At 40.1% G+C, this 16,950-nt stretch overlaps 1 protein-coding gene across 1 annotated transcript; it reads right to left on the minus strand.

Moving 5' to 3' along the window:
- Positions 1 to 1,943: 1,943 nt before the first annotated feature.
- Positions 1,944 to 14,953, minus strand: LOC112415765 (coagulation factor VIII-like). Its single transcript, XM_024768928.1, has 4 exons — positions 14,740 to 14,953; positions 14,189 to 14,337; positions 13,240 to 13,416; positions 1,944 to 3,432 (listed from the first exon to the last, which is right to left on the minus strand). Exons 1-4 carry the CDS (start codon positions 14,951 to 14,953, stop codon positions 3,277 to 3,279), a joined length of 696 nt encoding a protein of 231 aa, XP_024624696.1. The 3' UTR covers positions 1,944 to 3,276.
- Positions 14,954 to 16,950: the final 1,997 nt, after the last annotated feature.

Consider the following 16,950-nt stretch of genomic DNA (forward strand, 5'->3'; position numbering starts at 1 on the left):
TGTTCATCGCCAGGCATCACCACCCCCTCTTCACTTATTACATGCAACCAGAGAGGCTAGAAAAGCGGAATCCGCTTTCTCCCAGCCAGCCTTGCTGCTAGCAATGGCTGTAGGACATAGTTTTGGACACTGAGGCATAATGGAGATCTGATGGGTGGCTTCCGGGAAGGCTTTCTGCTGTCTTGATAAAAGTAATGGCGCTACCATTTCCCCTTTGTGTTGCCTTGAACATTCTTTAAGTGTTACCTGGGGTTGGAGGAGCCATCCTGTGACCATCAGGCAATGGACACAAGGAAAAGGCCAAGAAAATGACATCTATTCTGGCTCTGACAATTTTAAGCCACTAAACCAACACCTCTATCTGCCCACCTCTCAACTACTAGGTCTGAGAAAAATAAACCCCTATTTGAGCTTTCTATTACTTAAGACATTTAGAACTGACATTCTCATCCACTGCTGAGACCCGTGTCAGGTAAGGTGGCAAAGAAGCCAGTGAATCAGGCCTCCGTCTTAAGAAGAAGCTGGCCAGAGTCTTCCTTTAAGGTTTCTGAAGTTCCAGATAGAATTCTACACCTCCTTGTGATGTCATCTACTGCATTTGACCTGCCCCCAGTCTCCCTCTATTTGACAGCTAAGCATACAGATGTTTTCTTCTGTCTATGCATAAACGTTTGTGTTGATACTGAAACCCATCCTCATGGTAGCCATATCCTCTTGGGCTTGAAGCTTTCTAAGATATTTTGTTTGCCACGTGGTGTCTACTGCACCTTCAAATAGTGTAGGTATGGGATTTTAATAGATGATAAAGGTGGCATTTCATTTCAGTGGGGAAAAAGAGATGGTTTAATGTGACGACTCGCTATTCATTCGGATGCACTGACTGAAGTGACAGCCATACACACAAAAATAAACTCTAGATGGATCAAGGACTAAACAAAAATAAAACCATATACATATCGGGATAAAACATGAGTGGAGTTTTTTGTAATCTTGGGGTGAAAAAAGCTACTTTGAATATGTCATAAAACCCCAAAGCCATAGGTGAAAATAATGATAAATTTATTGCATAAAAATGTAAAGCTTTCATACAGCAAAACATTGTAAGGAAAGGTAAAAGATTAATGACAAACTAGGTGCAAAATTCCACAACATATATGACAGATAATAGGTTAATGTCCTTAACATACAAAGAACTCTTACAAATCAATTTTTTAAAAAGGATGATCAGCTCCATAGAAGAACTGGCATAAATGAATCAGTCAGAAAAGCAATGGATAAATAAATTGTGATATATATTATATAATGGATTAATCTACTGCAATTAAAGTGAGCCACTAGGAAATATATGCAATAAGGGTTGTTTCCAGGTGGGAAGTGTTATGGGTAGTTTTGCCCTGTCTCTTGGTTCACATGGCAGTTCTGGGTCTAGGTCATTACCCAACAGAATTGCCACAGGCTATCTTTATGCTCAACTTTTGTAGATAATGCCAGATTGTTGTCCAAAATAATTATACCACTTTGAGTTTATTTTTGTATACGGTATGAGGAAATGTTCTAATTTCATTCTTTTACATGTAACTGTCCAGTTTTCCCAGCACCACTTATTGAAGAGACTGTCTTTTCTTCATTGTATATTCTTGTCCCCTTGTCATAGATTAATTGACCATAGGTGTGTGGGTTTATTTCTGGGCTCTGTATCCTGTTCCATTGGTTTATGTGTCTGTTTTTGAGCCATTACCATACTGTTTTGATGACTGTAGCTTTGTAATACAGTCTGAAGTCAGGGAGCATGATTCCTCTAGTTTTGTTCTTGTTTCTGAAGATGTTTTGGCTGTTCAGGGTCTTCTGTATTTCCATATAAATTTTAGAATTGTTTGTTCTGGTTCTGGAAAAATGCCATTGGTATTTTGATAAAGATTGCATTAAATCTGTAGATTGCCTTGGGTAGCATTGTCATTTTAACAATATTGATTTTTCCAGTCCATGAACACAGTATATTTGTCCATCTGTGTCATCTTCATCAGGGTCTTGTAGGTTTCTGAGTACAGGCCCCCCCCATTAGCCAAATCAGCTGGAGTATGATTGCAAACACTCAACTCGTAAAAGTGATCCCGGGAGATCTGGGTGATGCAAGTACAGCATTTCTCACATTAGGTTCACTACGTTCTGCTGCAGCCTCTCCCGGATTCTGGTTGGTCACAACCTCTAGAAAACTTATAAAAGGGGGGTTTGTGGGATGGGCCAGAGGCCAGACTACTGCCTTTACTCCTTCTAGTGCTAATGGATGTCAAGGTTAAGAATCTCTCTCTCTGCTACTGGATCAAGGCTCCATTTCTAATTTTTTAAATGTTAGCTTCACCTCATAAATTATAAAATTTCATTGTTCACATTTTTATTTCCAGTATAAAAGCACAACTCTCAAAGGCATTTGTTTTCACACATCAATGTTTTGTTTAACTGATTATTGAGGGAACCAGCGGGAAGACAAAAGAGCTGGTTCCAAGAGCATTTGAAAAATAAAGATGTATGTGGTCAATGGGAAAAGAATGCCAAAACAAGATGATTAAGTTAGACATAAAAGTGGTTAACCTTTTACAGGGAGTCAAACCATATCACCTTATTGATTTCTGTAAATTAACCTCTAACCTTAATGGACTTTTACAGGACAGTAAGCCATTCCCAACCTTATCTGTCAGGGATGGGGCGAGGTGGGGGTTCCTCTTGGGCAGTTAGGGTACAGAATTTCCTGGTACATTTTGTTGTGTCGTTTCAGCAGGAAATTAGCTGAGGAGGGAGTAAAATGGGTGCATGATTAGAATTACAATGTTGTATCTCCTATCCCAGAGAGCCATGGATTTTCCTCATTTTTCTGTGGAAATATTAAAAATATGTCCTTTAGAAGCCTGGTATGATCATGACCTTTCTTGGTCACCACAGAGGAGGAAGTGGTGGCCGTGTCCAGAGGAGAATGCTTTCCAGCTGAGTTTCCTCATTGCTTTTTGCCTGAGTACCTTGGAAGGAAGGACCAATCTGGGAGCGGCCGCAGCAAATGCGCAAGAGGTAAATTGGATGCAACAGCCCCAGAGAACGCAGGACACATGACGATTGATTTGGGAGGCTTCAGGGCATATCTGCCGGGACTGAGGAATTGAAATACATAGAAAAACGATGGCACCGTGGGCAGCGTGGGGCAGGAAGTGACCCGGAGGGCGGGCTCAGAGGGATGCTGGACCCGAATCAGGAAAGGGCCCGGGGCCAGGAAGGAAGGACCGGGCCTCAGTACTGCTGCTGCGCCTCGCAGCCCAGAAGCTCCAGCCTCAAGGCGATGTGGCGCGCCCAGCTCTGCGGGTGAATTCGAAGGAAGCGGGTAAACAGCGGGGGGTCTAGAGCGTTCACCACGGGTGTGAAGGAGTCTTGATTTCCCTGAAAAATCTGAAAGAGGAGAGATAGCATTTGTTGGTTGACAGGAAAAGAGTTACAATGTTTACACACACACACCCCCGAGAGGCTCCCCAAGTCCATTGGCCTCCTGCTTGGTCTGTAACTCTCCCTAAGCTCCGCCCCCTCATGGGCACCCACTCCAATGCCCATCGCCCAGCACGCACGCTTGTTTTCACTTCCAATTGAGGGATCCACGCTTCCGGTAGTCCAGGATTGAACCCTGGGAGGTGACTGGATGACTCGGTCCCCTGCCTCTGTACCTGGGAAAGTGGTTGTGACATCTAGAATTAAGAGCATCCTTGCTAACCTCCTGTGGAGGCCGTGCTTCCAGCTATGGCTTCCCTCTGGAATCTTCTCACCCACGTTCCCAACTAATTCAAGGAAGTTGTAAACGTCATGATATTTTACTCCCAAATACTTCAACCTGCCAAGCCTTTGGGTCTCAGTTTAAATGTTATCTCTGAAACAGGACTCTTGTTGACTCTGAATCTCCTCTTGTTCATTTCCTTTACACCATTCAGAATCTTCTCATTTATCTGTTTACCTGCTTATTGACCATTTCATTTGTTTTCACCACCAAATGTTGGTTCCATGACAGCAGAGACCTTGGTCACTGACCTTCCACACGTACAATATATATAGTATATACGTAGCAAACATACTATAAACATTTGTTAAAGTTTGTGTGTTTGATAAAACTTTCGGGAAACAAAAGAGATTCTTGGATAAATATTTGTGGCATACTTTGGAGGCTTGTACATCTTCTGTTAGACTTATTCCTTGATCTTTTCCCTCAAGAAACTGAAAGAATAATACAAGGAACACTTAAATCTCCTTTAATCTACAACAGACTCCTAGTCTCTGGTCTTTTTTTGTCCTTCATGGTGTTGACATTTTAAAAAGTCTAGGACCATTGCGTTGTAGAATGTCCCACATTCTAAATTTGTGTGACTGTTTTCTTATTATTAGATTTCAGTTCAACATCGTTAGTGAGAATATTAACTAGGTGATGTGCCTTTCCCACCATATCACATCAGAGGACACGTGATGCCGATTCCTCCAGAGTTTGACCCTTAGTTAAGGTGATGTCCACCAGATCTCTCTTTTATAAAGGTAATAACTTCCCTTACCTAACAATCTGTGGGGTTAGACTTTGAGACTGTGTAAACATTCTGTTCCACATTAAGCTTTCATCCAATGGTTTTAATATCTACTGAAGTCCCTTACAAGTATTATATACTGTATTGATGATTGGTTTCTTAATTTTGTCATGTCTTCTACATTTATTAGCTGGAATTCTTCTGTGGAGAAGAACGTCTCCTCTCCCTTTATATTTTGATGATGATAATGGACTCCAAGATGTTCCAGTAACACCTAGCAGTTTCCTGGCTCTGGTCTTGGAATCTCTAAGGAGCCCAGGTTCCTTTTACTAGGAAATGGTATTTGGAAACCAAGACTGTTCTGGGTTGGCTTAGGCTCTGCTCCAGGCCAAGGATCACGTACACCATGCCTTCTCAGCTTGGACATTTTTATCTCATGGCAGAGAGCAGAGGCACCAGAGACTGAGCCAAACACAGGGTCACATTGAAAGCTTCTGTTGGAAAGTGGTTTATATCATGTCTACTTACACTGCATTGGTCAACATGAGTCCCACTATGAAGCCCAAAGTCAATGGAGTTTTCAAAAAAGGAGGAAGTGAAAAATCAAGAATAATACCTTTGTGACTTCCCTGGTGGCGCAGTGGTTAAGACTCCACCTGCCAATGCAGGGGACACGGGTTCGATCCCTGGTCCGGGAAGATTCCACATGCCGTGGAGCAAATAAGCCCGTGCGCCACAACTACTGAGCCTGCGCTGTAGAGCCCACGAGCCACAACTACTGAGCCCGTGTGCCTCGAGCCCGTGCTCCACAACAAGAGAAGCCACCGCGATGAGAAGCCCGCGCACTTCAATGAAGAGTAGCCCCTGCTCGCCACAACTAGAGAAAGCCCGGGTGCAGCAACAAAGACCCAATGCAGCCAAAAATAAATAAATAAGTAAATAAATGAATAAATAAAATAAAAGAATAATACCTTTTACCTCATCTGCTATTTTCTGTTCATTCATCACAGCAATGAGGTGATTTTACAATATGTAGTCAGAGATAAGAGGTTTGGGTGGCTTGTTAGGTTTCTTAGTCCACAAGCACCCTCTACTGTTGATAAAGAGAAGTGCAATTTCTGTAACAGATGGGATAGGAAGATATGTCTTGTGATTTTGTGACTCTTTTGCTTTTCCAGAACACTTAGTTTCCACCACTGAAACTTATGGTATTCTTTGTCTTCTAGTTATTCTGTGAGCTATGGGTGGTTTTATTTGCAATTTTAAAATATATCTACAGAGAGAGAGAGAGATAGAGAGATGGTTTCTGAAGGCTGTACGGAGAGACTTAGGCAGCTGCCATTATTTGATGAGAACGCACAACTCAGTGTTTGGAATTTTAAAATGCTATTTTAAATTATTTTTCTATTTGTTTCTGGCATGTAGAAATGCAATAAAATTTTCTATTGATTTTGTTTTCAGCAAGCTTGCAAACTTATCTTAGTAATTCTAATAATTTAGATAGATTCTTTTGGATTTTCTATGTATGCCATCGTATCTTCCACATATTATGAGAGGGTTTTTTTTCCCAATCCTAACACATTTTATTTCTTTTTCTTACCTTACTGCATGGCTTAGGACCTCCAATACAGTTTTTAATAAAAGTGGATGGGGCAGATTAAAGATGGCTATGAATTTTTTGATACTCCTCCCATGGAGAGGTAGGTGTATTTAGACTTTTTTATTTTTGGCCGTGCCACGCAGCTTGCGGGATCTTAGTTTACCGGCCAGGGATTGAACCCAGGCCATTGCAGTGAAAGCACAGAGTCCTAACCACTGGACCTCCAGGGAATGCCCTTTTTTATTTTTAAATTGAAGTATAGTTGATTTACAATATTGTGTTAGTTTCAGATATACAGTAAAGTGATTCAGTTATATATACTTTTTTTCCAGATTCTTTTCCATTATAGGTTATTACAAGATATTGAATATAGTTCCCTGTGCTATACAGTAAATCCTTGTTGCTTATCTATTTTATGTATAGTAGTGTGTATCTGTTAATCCGAAACTCCTAATTTATCTCTCTTCCCCCCACCCTTCCCCTTTGGTAACCATCAGTTTGTCTTCTATGTCTGTGAGTCTATTTCTGTTTTGTAAATGAGTTCTTTTGTATCATTTCTTTTAGATTCCACATATAAGTGATATCATATGATATTTGTCTTTCTGTGTCTGGCTTACTTCACTTATATGATAACCTCTAGGTCCATCCATGTTGCTGCAAATGGCATTGTTTCATTCTTATTTATGGCTGAGTAGTATTGCATTGTATATATGTACCACATCATCTTTATCCATTCCTCTGTCCTTGGACACTCAGGTTGCTTCCATGTCCTGGCTATTGTAAATAGTGCTGCAGTGAACATTGGGGCGCATGTGTCTTTTGATTTGTTTTAAGTTGCGGTGGGCAATTGATTCTGTAGGCTGATAGAGTATGGCGGCAGAGGTGATGCTGTGCCAAGTTCAAGAGGACTGACAGCTTCCACCTTGGTTTCTTGGAATCTAGCTTTTATGTAAGAAGAGTGACTATCCTAAGACCAGCATGCTGAGAGGCCCTGAAGAGACACCAGTGGATGAAAAGGTCAAGGAGAACCAAGATACCAGGTAGGTGAGCAAAGAAGCCATCTAGGAAGTAGATCCATCCGTCCATACCCACTGAAACCCCATGGATCACAGACAAACCAGACAGACAGATCAACCTAAATTCCCGATCCACAAGATTGTGGCCAAGTTTCAGGGTAGTTTGTGATGCAGCAATAGATAAATGGTATCTAATTTTTAATCTCAAAGGGAAACCTTTCTGTGTTTCACCTAAAATATTTGCTGTAAAATTTTTGTGAATATCCTTTATCAGATTGCGTAGTTTCCCTACTAGTCTTAGTTTGCCAAATTTTCCCATTAAGAATAGATATTGAATTTTATGAATCTTTTTCTCAGCATTTATTGGCTGTATAATCCTGAAGTTCATTAATGTGATGGATTGCATTAATTTTCTAATGTTAAGCCAACCTTGCATTCCTAGGATAAATCTAACACATACATATTGCTAATATTTTGTTTCGGATCTATGTTCATGAGTAAAGTTGGCCTATTATTTTCTTTTCTAATAAAATTGTCTTTGTTGTGATTTTTTGTCATCATTTAAAGAGTTGGATAATGTAAATACAAGCTTCTTCCATTTTTCTGGAAGAATCTTTGTAATAATGGTGTTATTTCTCCCTTGATAATTTGGTAGAGCATTTAGTATAGCCATCTGAATCTGGAGGTTTCTTTGTAGGAAGATTTTTGAACACCAATTCAATTTTTCAAAGGTTGTAGGAGTTTCCGCACTTCCACTGCAGGGGGCCCAGGTTCCATCCCTGGTCGGGGAACTAAGATCCAGGAAGTTGTGGGGCGTGGCCAATTAAAAAAAAATGGTTGTAGGAGTTTCAGGGTTTTTGATTCCTTCTTGAGTAAGTTATATTTACTAGAAATTATCCATTTCACCTAATTTTCCAAATTTACTGTCATAAGGTTAATAAATATCCTCATTTTTTTATGTTGGCAGGATTTTACTGGGTGGTAAAATCAGTCATGCAAGTTGGAAATTTTTTTTTTTTTTGGCTGTGGCTGCACAGCTTGCGGGATCTTAGTTCCCCCACCAGGGATTGAACCCAGGTCCCCTGCAGTGGAAGCTCAGAGTCTTAACCACTGGACTGCCAGGGAAGTCCCTGAAAAATTTTTTTAGTTTTTGCTTGAATGCATGAAAAATATTTCACCAGATTTTCTTTCTTTTGGGGGCAGGTTTCAGATTTTTCCTTTTAGCATCACATGGATATCATTAATTATCTTCTGATTTTCATTATTGCTTAGAAATCGCCTGTCAGCTTGTCACTCTTATTATGGTAATGTATGTGTCTTCTGGTTCCTTTTTATTGTGGTAAAATGTACATAACATAAAACTTATCATCTTAACCATTTTAAATTGTAAAATTCAGTGGCATTTAGTACATTCACCATTATCTAGTTCCAGAATATTTCTATCACTCCAAAAGGAAATCCAGTACCCATCAGGAAGCCACTCCCCGTTTACCCTTCTCTCCAATCTCTGGTAATCACTAATCTGTTTTCTGTCTCTCTATATTTTCCTATTCTGAATATTTCATATAAATGGAGTCATACAATATGTAGTCTTTTGTGTCTGACTTCTTTCACTTAGCATATTTTCAAGGTTCATCCATATTGTAGCATGCATCAGCATGTCTATGTTTTTTAATGGCTGAATAATATTCAGCTGTATGGATAGACCAGAATTTGTTTATCCACCAGTTGATGGACATTTGTGTCATTTTCACCCATTGGCTATTGTGACTAGTACTGCTATGAGCATTTGCCTGCAAGTTTTTGTTAATTGCCTATTTTCAGTTCTTTTGGGTACATACCCAGTAGCAGAATTGCTGAGATCATAAGGTAATTCTATGGTTTCTACAGTTGCTGCCTATTTCGGATTGCCATCAGCGGTATGGGTTCCAATTTTTCTACATCCTTGCTAACACTTCTTACTTTCTGTATTAAAAAAAATTATAGCCATCCTAGTAAGTGTGAAGTAATATCGCACTGTGGTTTTGATTTGCATTTTTCTAGTGACTAATGATGTTGGTGTTGATGTGCTTGTTGGCCATTTGTATATCTTCTTTGGAGAAATGCCTATTGAAGTCCTTTGCCTATTTTTAAATTTGGTCGTCTTTTTGTTGAGTTTAAGAATTCTTTTCGTATCTATTTTTCTTCTGTTGTTTGTGATTATGGTTCACATCTAAAAAACCATTTGTAAAATCCAAGGTCATGAAGATTTACCTCTATATTTTCTTCCAAGAGTTTTAAAGTTTTAGTTCTTATATTTAGGTATTTGATCTATTTTGAATTAATTTTTGTATATGGTGTGTGGTGACTTCATTCTTTTGCATGTGGCTATCCAGTTTTCCCAGCATTATTTGTTGAAGAGACTATTCTTTTCCCATTGAATGGTCTTGGCACCCTTATCGAAAATCAATTTACTATAGATGTATAGCGTTATTTCTGGACTTGAATTCTATCTTTATGTCACTACCACGGTGTTTTGATTACTGTAGCTTTGTAGTAAGTTTTGAAATTGGGAAGTGTGAATCCTGTAACTGTTTCTTCAAGATATTGTTTTTGCTATTTTGGGTCCCTTGCAATTACAGATGAATTTTAAGATCAGCTTGGCCATTTCTGCAAAAATGGCCATTGGGATTTTGATAGGGATTGCACTGAATCTGTAGAAAGCTTTGGTTAGTAGTGCCATCTTAATAATGTGTTCCAATCCATTAACCCAGGATGTCTCTCCATTCATTTAGGTCTTCTTTAATTTTTCAAGCAATGTTTTATAGTTTTGAGTGTATAAGTCTTGTACCTCCTTGGTTAAGTTTATTCCTAAATATTTTATTCTTTTGGATGATATTGTAAATGAAATGTTTTTCTTAATTTTCTTTTCAGATTTTTCACTACTAGTGTATGGAAACACAACAGATTTTTGTGTGTTGATCATGTATCCTACAACTTTACTGAACTCATCTATTAGTTCTAGTAGCTTTTTGTGGGTTCTTTAGGATTTTCTATGATTAAAATCATATCATTGGTGAAGAGAGACAGTATTACTTCTTCCTTTCCAATCTGAATGCCTTTTGTTTATTTTTATTTTTTTTGTAATTTCTCTGGCTATAACTTCCAGTACAGTGTTGAACAGAAGTGGTGAAAGTGGTCATCCTTGTTTGTTTGCCACTTCTCCACTATTTCTTTCATTCATTCTGGATTCCACTTATATATATATGGCTTTCTCTGTATAGCATACGTCTCAATTTCTTTTTCATATGTTTCACCTTCTGTGCTCCATTCTGGGTAATTTCTTCAGATATATGTTCCAGTGACTAAATTCTCTTTGGCTGTGCCCAATTCACTATTAAGTCTTTCTTTGATTTTTAAACTTCAACAATGACGTTTTTTAATTTCTAAAAGTACTGTTTTTTCCAAAACTGCCTAATAATTTGTCATTTATTTTTATGTTTCTATAGCTCATTGCTTTAAATATTTTGTGCATAATTACTTTATGATATATATCTGATAATGTCAATATCTGGTATTCTTCAGATTCTAAATTTGTATTGATTGTTTCTGCCCATTTGTAGTCAAGTTGGCTTGTTATCTTGTATGTTTGCTGATCTATGTTTATGATCTTATCATTTTAATATGTAGGAATCCTGGAGACCTAAACTGGGAATGCTTTTTCTCTAGAGAAATCATTCTTCCAGAAGCCAGGAGATGCTACTTATCTGCAACGAGTTCTGCTACTTTCTGGGTTTCATTACTTAATGCAGAAGTCTCACATTCCATTCTTGCATTTTGCTCGAAGCTTGGTCTCCTGAGAACAACACTAATATAAGCATTTCCCTTTAGGAAAGTTCCTCCATTTTACATTTTCTCATTTTTCACCTCTCTTTGCTCTGATTTAAGCTCATTATTTTAAAATAAAAGCTCTTTTTTTTTGCTTGTTTTGTTTTTTGCTGTTGGTGGTGAGGAGGCTGGAGAGTCCCCTTTCTTCATTGAGTGTAGCAGTGCATTAAGAAGTATGTACTGTAGGCCTTCCCTGGTGGCGCAGTGGTTGAGAGTCCGCCTGCCGATGCAGGGGACACGGGTTCGTGCCCCGGTCTGGGAAGATCCCACATGCCGCGAAGCGGCTGGGCCCGTGAGCCATGGCTGCTGAGCCTGTGCGTCTGGAGCCTGTGCTCCGCAACGGGAGAGGCCACAACAGTGAGAGGCCCGCGTACCGAAAAAAAAAAAAAAAAGAAGTATGTACTATCAGTGCTATAGCCTTTTTAAAATTTTGGTAATATATACATAACATATGTTTTAACTGTTTTTAAGCGTACCAGTACGTTTGACAACAAGTACATAACATGTACATTCACAATTTTGTGCAACTATCACCACCAACCATCTCCAAAATACTTCATCCTGCAAAACTGAAACTCTGGGGAATTCCCTGGTGCTCCGGTGGTTCGGTCTCTGTGCTCTCACTGCTGAGGACACGGGTTCAATCACTGGTCAGGGAACGAAGATCCCACATCCAACAAGCCGCGCAGCACGGCCAAAACAAAACAAAAAACCAAAAAATAAAAACAAAAACAAAACTGAAACTCTGTCTCCATCAAACAATAACTCTCCATCCTCCCCAGCTCCCAGCCTCTGGTAACCTCTATTCGACTTTCAGTCTCACTGTAATTGTTAATTTTACATGTCAACTTGTCTAGGCCATACGGTGTCCAGATATTTGGTCAAACATTATCCTGGGTGTGTTGGTGAGGATGTTTTTGGATGAGATTAACATTTAAATAGTAGAGTGAGTAGAGCAGATTGCTGTCCCCCCCCACCCCAAGCGGGTGTGCGTTACGCAATCAGTTGAAGGTCTGAATAGAACAAAAAGGCTGACCCTCGTCTGAGTAAGAGAGAATTCTTTTTGCATGGCCCATTTGAATTGGGACATTGGGTTTTTTCCAGCCTTTGGGCTCAAACTCAAATATTGGCACTTCCTGGGTTCAGACAGGAACTACACCACTGGCTCTCCTCGTTTCCAGACCTTCACACTCAGACTGAAACTTACGCCATTGGCTCTCCTGGGTCTCCAGCTTGCTGACTCACCCTGCAGATCTTGAGACTTGTCAGCCTCCATAATCATGTGAGTCAATTGGTTCTGTTTCTCTGGAGAACCCTGACTAATATATAAGTGGAATTATATAATATTTGTCCTTTTGTGTCTGCTCTAATTAATTTAGCCATGCATGTTATAGCATGTATCAGAGATATGCCCTTTTTAAAATGGGAATGTCCTCTAGAACATACATTATCAGTACTCTGGTTCACTAAACTGCCAGAAGCAAAAATGTTTAATGCAGCCTTGAGGGAACAAGGAATTCTTCTTGGAGGAGATGATGTTTATCTGAGACTTGAAGAATGCACCAGGTGAAAGGGTCAATAAGAAGTACCTAGAAAAAATGTTCTAGGTAGAAGAAACAGTACATATAAAAGCCTAGTGTGAGAAAAAACATGCTGTTTTTAGGGACTTGAGGGTTCCTTAGTATGGGTGAAGCTTAGAAAGCCAAGGAGCAAGTAGCAAGAGACTATGCTAGGGCTTTCCTGGTGGCACAGTGGTTCAGAGTCCACCTGCCGACGTAGGGGACACAGGTTCATGCCCCGGTCTGGGAAGATCCCATATGCCGCGGAGCGGCTGGGCCCGTGAGCCATGGCCGCTGGGCCTGCGTGTCTGGAGCCTGTGCTCTGCAAAGGGAGAGGCCACGACAGTGAGAGGCCCGCATACCGGAAAAAAAAAAAAAAAGAGACAGACTATGCTAGAGAGGTCGGTAAGGGCCACCATCCTGAATGACACCAACATCTATGAGGATAAGCAGCTTTTGGCCCTACTCTGCTCTTTCCTGGGATGATACATTCTTGCTTGGAGTCACTGTGTCCTCCCAGAATGCTTTTCATAGTGTCCTATTACTATAGATACTCGGTAAAGTTTATCCTGAAAGTCTGGTCATATCAACCTTGTTCTGTTTCTAAATGTCAAGTTCTAAGACAGGCTTTGTGCCTTTCCTGTGAGATAGCGTACCTTTACTTTGCCATTCTGAAGAAACAGAGCCCAGTTATGGCCATCTTGACTACTGGATATGAGGAACTCCTTCACATACATGCTGGTGAGCAGAGATTTCACCCCCTGGGTGGTTATTCCTGTGACTTTCATTGTCTTCTGGAAGTCCACTTGCAGCCACTCTTTTTGATTATTTGCCTGGGGAATGCACCAGGTGCATTAGAGTAGTATCTTTTTGGTCACTATTTGCTCCCAGAAATCCCCAAATCCCTTCTTAATCATATCACAGACTTATCACTCTGCATATTAATTATCTGTTTGTCAGTCTCCCTTATTAGACTCGAAGCAAATTGAGGGCTGAAATTTTTCATGATTCATCTCTGTATCCCCAGGGTTAGCCACTTAATAGGGGCCCAGTAAAGGTTTGCTGAATGCATATATGAGTAATATACAGACTGACTAGAGTGTTAAAAGTTTGGCAATGTGTTATACAACCTATTTTGTTTAAAATAAGCCCCTGGGGGAACAGAGACCATTAACTCCATCCATTTCCCCAAGCTAGTCAGTGATTGAAAATCACAAACTGAGTGGTTCCAGAAAAGAACTGTGCCCAATGAACTGTACATAACTATGACCCTTTGCTTTGTTGATATTTCTCTGTAAAACTGGATTTCAGCCACTCCAATTCTTTGACAAATATTAGCCCAGTACTACATATAGATATTCTGTTTCTAGGAGGTTCAATTAGGGATCATTTTCCCCCAATGAATGCTGTGTGAACTCACATGGCACACCCACTAAATAAATATCTGTGGGGTTTTCTGTGTATAGTCAACTTTCCTTGACACTCTTTGTGGGAACAAGCAGGTGATAGAAGTAACTGAAGAAACAGTCAAGAGCTTACCCTATCCTTTCCCAACCACTACTCCTTCTTCTGCATCAGTTATATGGCAAATTTGTTCTCTCTTACCCGGGGTCTCCAGGCATTAGTCCTCCCTTGGAGGTGAAGTCGGGCTTGTGAAGGAGACCAGGTGGCAAACAGATTGCTTAAGTGGGATGAGGCAGTAATCTGTGCGTCTGATATTGCTTTACTCTCCATTCCCAGTGCCATGTTGCAACCTCGGAGAAATGAAAGGAGAATGTAATCACAAGAACAAGTTGCGGCTGAGGTCCTGCTGGCCTGTCTCCACTGATACGTTCTAGGGCTATCGTCATCACGAAGTCATTTTCCAGGCACTAACTTTTGCCTGCTACTGTTAAGATGCCCCCTATTTCCTTGTCAGCTCTGCTCAGCTCTGTTGGACTTTGATTTGCCTCGTTAATAGCAGTGTAGGAGGTGGCTGCCCCTGGGGAATCCCATGGTTAGGATGACCAAGTCATGGGTTTGCCCAGGACTGTACTGGTTTTAGCATTGATAGTTCTGTGTCCTGGGAAATCCCCCCAGTCTCGGGAAAGCTAGGATGGTTAGCCATCCTACTCATGGTTGGGAGAGGTAAGGACATGGGATGACTTGACACTTACTGTTTAAATCACAGCCCATCAACTCCATGCGAAGAGTGCTGCGGATGCTGTAATGCGTTGGGTGCAAACGGACATACCGAGCAATAATTGGAGGGTTAAAAATATTGTGTTTTATCCCAGATGAATCCACATTGCCAAAGAAGACCTGTAGGGAGGTATTAGCACAGATACATATAAAATGAAGAAAAAATAAGAAGCAATTCCTCCCAATCATATCTTTCTTCTAATTTGCTCCGTGCATTTCTCAACAGCACCGAACACCCAAATAAAACCATTCTGGCTAGCCAGATGTTAGAATGTAATATGCGAAGGAGAAAATCACAGGGAGAAGAATGGAACAAGGGAGATTAGGTCTGAGCAGGTTAAGTGTCTACTTTGGGGTCCTGTAAAACGGTCATTCATCAAAGTTGTGGAAGCCATTTAGGCCTTTGCTAATCCAGTGTGGGCCACAGACCAGCTGCATTAGAATCACCTGGGAGCAATTAGACATGCAACATCTTGAGCCCTATTCCAGATCTACTGAATCAAACCATACAGTTTGAGAAACACTGGCTTAGGGCAGAGTCGGCTGCAGCTGTGAAAGGGGACTTGGAGTAGGCGGCCTGCCATATGGTCTCAGGATGACCTTCCAATAATGTGTGTGTGTGTGTGTGTGTGTGTGTGCTGTGGGGCGTTAATTAACGATCCCTTGTGTATGAATTCATGAGACACATGTTAATATCCAACTTCTGGGGTTTAGGAACTTGACATGTCTAGGTTCTACAGAAAAGTACATGACATATTTAAGGAATAAGGAACAGTTTGAGAAATATGGTAGTAATTCCAATTCAAAAGGCCTAGATTTAAATCATGGTATATAGAAAAAAGAAAGTTGAAAATCCTCTCTCATAAAACACCTGGGATTCTCTATCTGCTTGAATACACTAAAACAGGAATCAATGTATGGCTGTTATATAATAAGCCATCAGAGTTATAGTATTATGGGGAATTTAAAAAATTGTTCTTCCATGTAACAATTTTTTCTTCCTATGGGATAAAAATGTTAATAAATGTATAGCATTGCCCCAGAAATCACAGCATTTAAAAAATATTTTTATTGGAGTATAGTTGATTTACAATGTTGTGTTAGTTTCTGCTGTACTGCAAAGTGAATCAGTTATACACATACATTTATCCATGCTTTTTTAGATTCTTTTCCCACACAGGTCATTACAGAGTATTGAGTAGAGTTCCATGTGCTATATAGTAGGTCCTTATTAGTTATCTATTTTCTATATAGTAGTGTGTATATGTCTGTCCCAATCTCCCAATTTATCCCCCCCTTACCCCTGTGGTAACCATAAGTTTGTTTTCCACATCTGTGACTCTACTTCTGTTTTGTACATAAGTTCATTTGTACACTTGTTTTTCGATTTCACATATAAGTGATATCATGTATTTGTCTTTCTCTGTCTGACTTACTTCACTCAGTATGACAATCTGTAGGCACAGCATTATTTTTGATAAATAGATCTGCTTCATTTTTAACTCAATTATTGTGTCTTGATTAGATACCTTCTTAGGAAGACAATGTATTAATTCAACAAATAGTTAATGACTACAGAAATCCTAGATTCCATGTATTATGTGCCAGAAACTATGTGCTAGGTGGCTTCACTGGTGAATTCTAATAAATGTTTAAAGAATTAATGCCAATCCTTTCCCAAACTCTTCCAAAAGATAGAAAAGGAGGAAAAACATCCTAACTCATACTATAGGGCCAGCATTACCTTGATACCAAAGCCAGACATATATACCAGAAGAAAGAAAATTACAGACCAATAGCCTTTATGAATATCGATGCAAAAATCCTCAGAAGAATTCTAGCAAGCTGAATCCAGCAGCATATTATAAATATTACATTCCATGTCCAAATAGGAATTATCCCAGGAATGCAAGGATGGCTCAACATAAGAAAACTGATAGTGATCGGGATTGGGGTGGGCAGGACACAATGAACAAACACATAGGCAAAGTCGGAATTAGGGCCACGTGGGGTCAAAAGTTTTTGGTTGTGTTCCCCTAGCGATGCCAAGAGACGCGCTTCTTGGCAACCTGCGTAAACAAGCTGTCACCTACCGGTTGGAGCCCTGGTCTGGGAAGATCCCACATGCCGCGGAGCAAAGAAGGTCGTGCGCCACAACTACTGAGCCTGTGCTCCAGAGCCCGAGA

Source organism: Neophocaena asiaeorientalis, unplaced genomic scaffold (genome assembly GCF_003031525.2).
Source record: "Neophocaena asiaeorientalis asiaeorientalis breed wild unplaced genomic scaffold, Neophocaena_asiaeorientalis_V1.1 scaffold811, whole genome shotgun sequence".
In the NCBI taxonomy this organism is placed as follows: Eukaryota; Metazoa; Chordata; class Mammalia; order Artiodactyla; family Phocoenidae; genus Neophocaena; species Neophocaena asiaeorientalis.

Bases quoted from the DNA above. Each gene is read 5' to 3' on its own strand.
- LOC112415765 (XM_024768928.1), bottom strand. From the start codon at position 14,953: ATGATTGGGAGGAATTGCTTCTTATTTTTTCTTCATTTTATATGTATC. The intron at 13,417-14,188 runs GTAAGAGAGAAC...TGCATTCCCCAG, and splicing joins CTAATGCCTGGAGACCCCGG to GCAAATAATCAAAAAGAGTG. The intron at 3,433-13,239 runs GTACGCTATCTC...CTCCTCTTTCAG, and splicing joins TTCAGAATGGCAAAGTAAAG to ATTTTTCAGGGAAATCAAGA.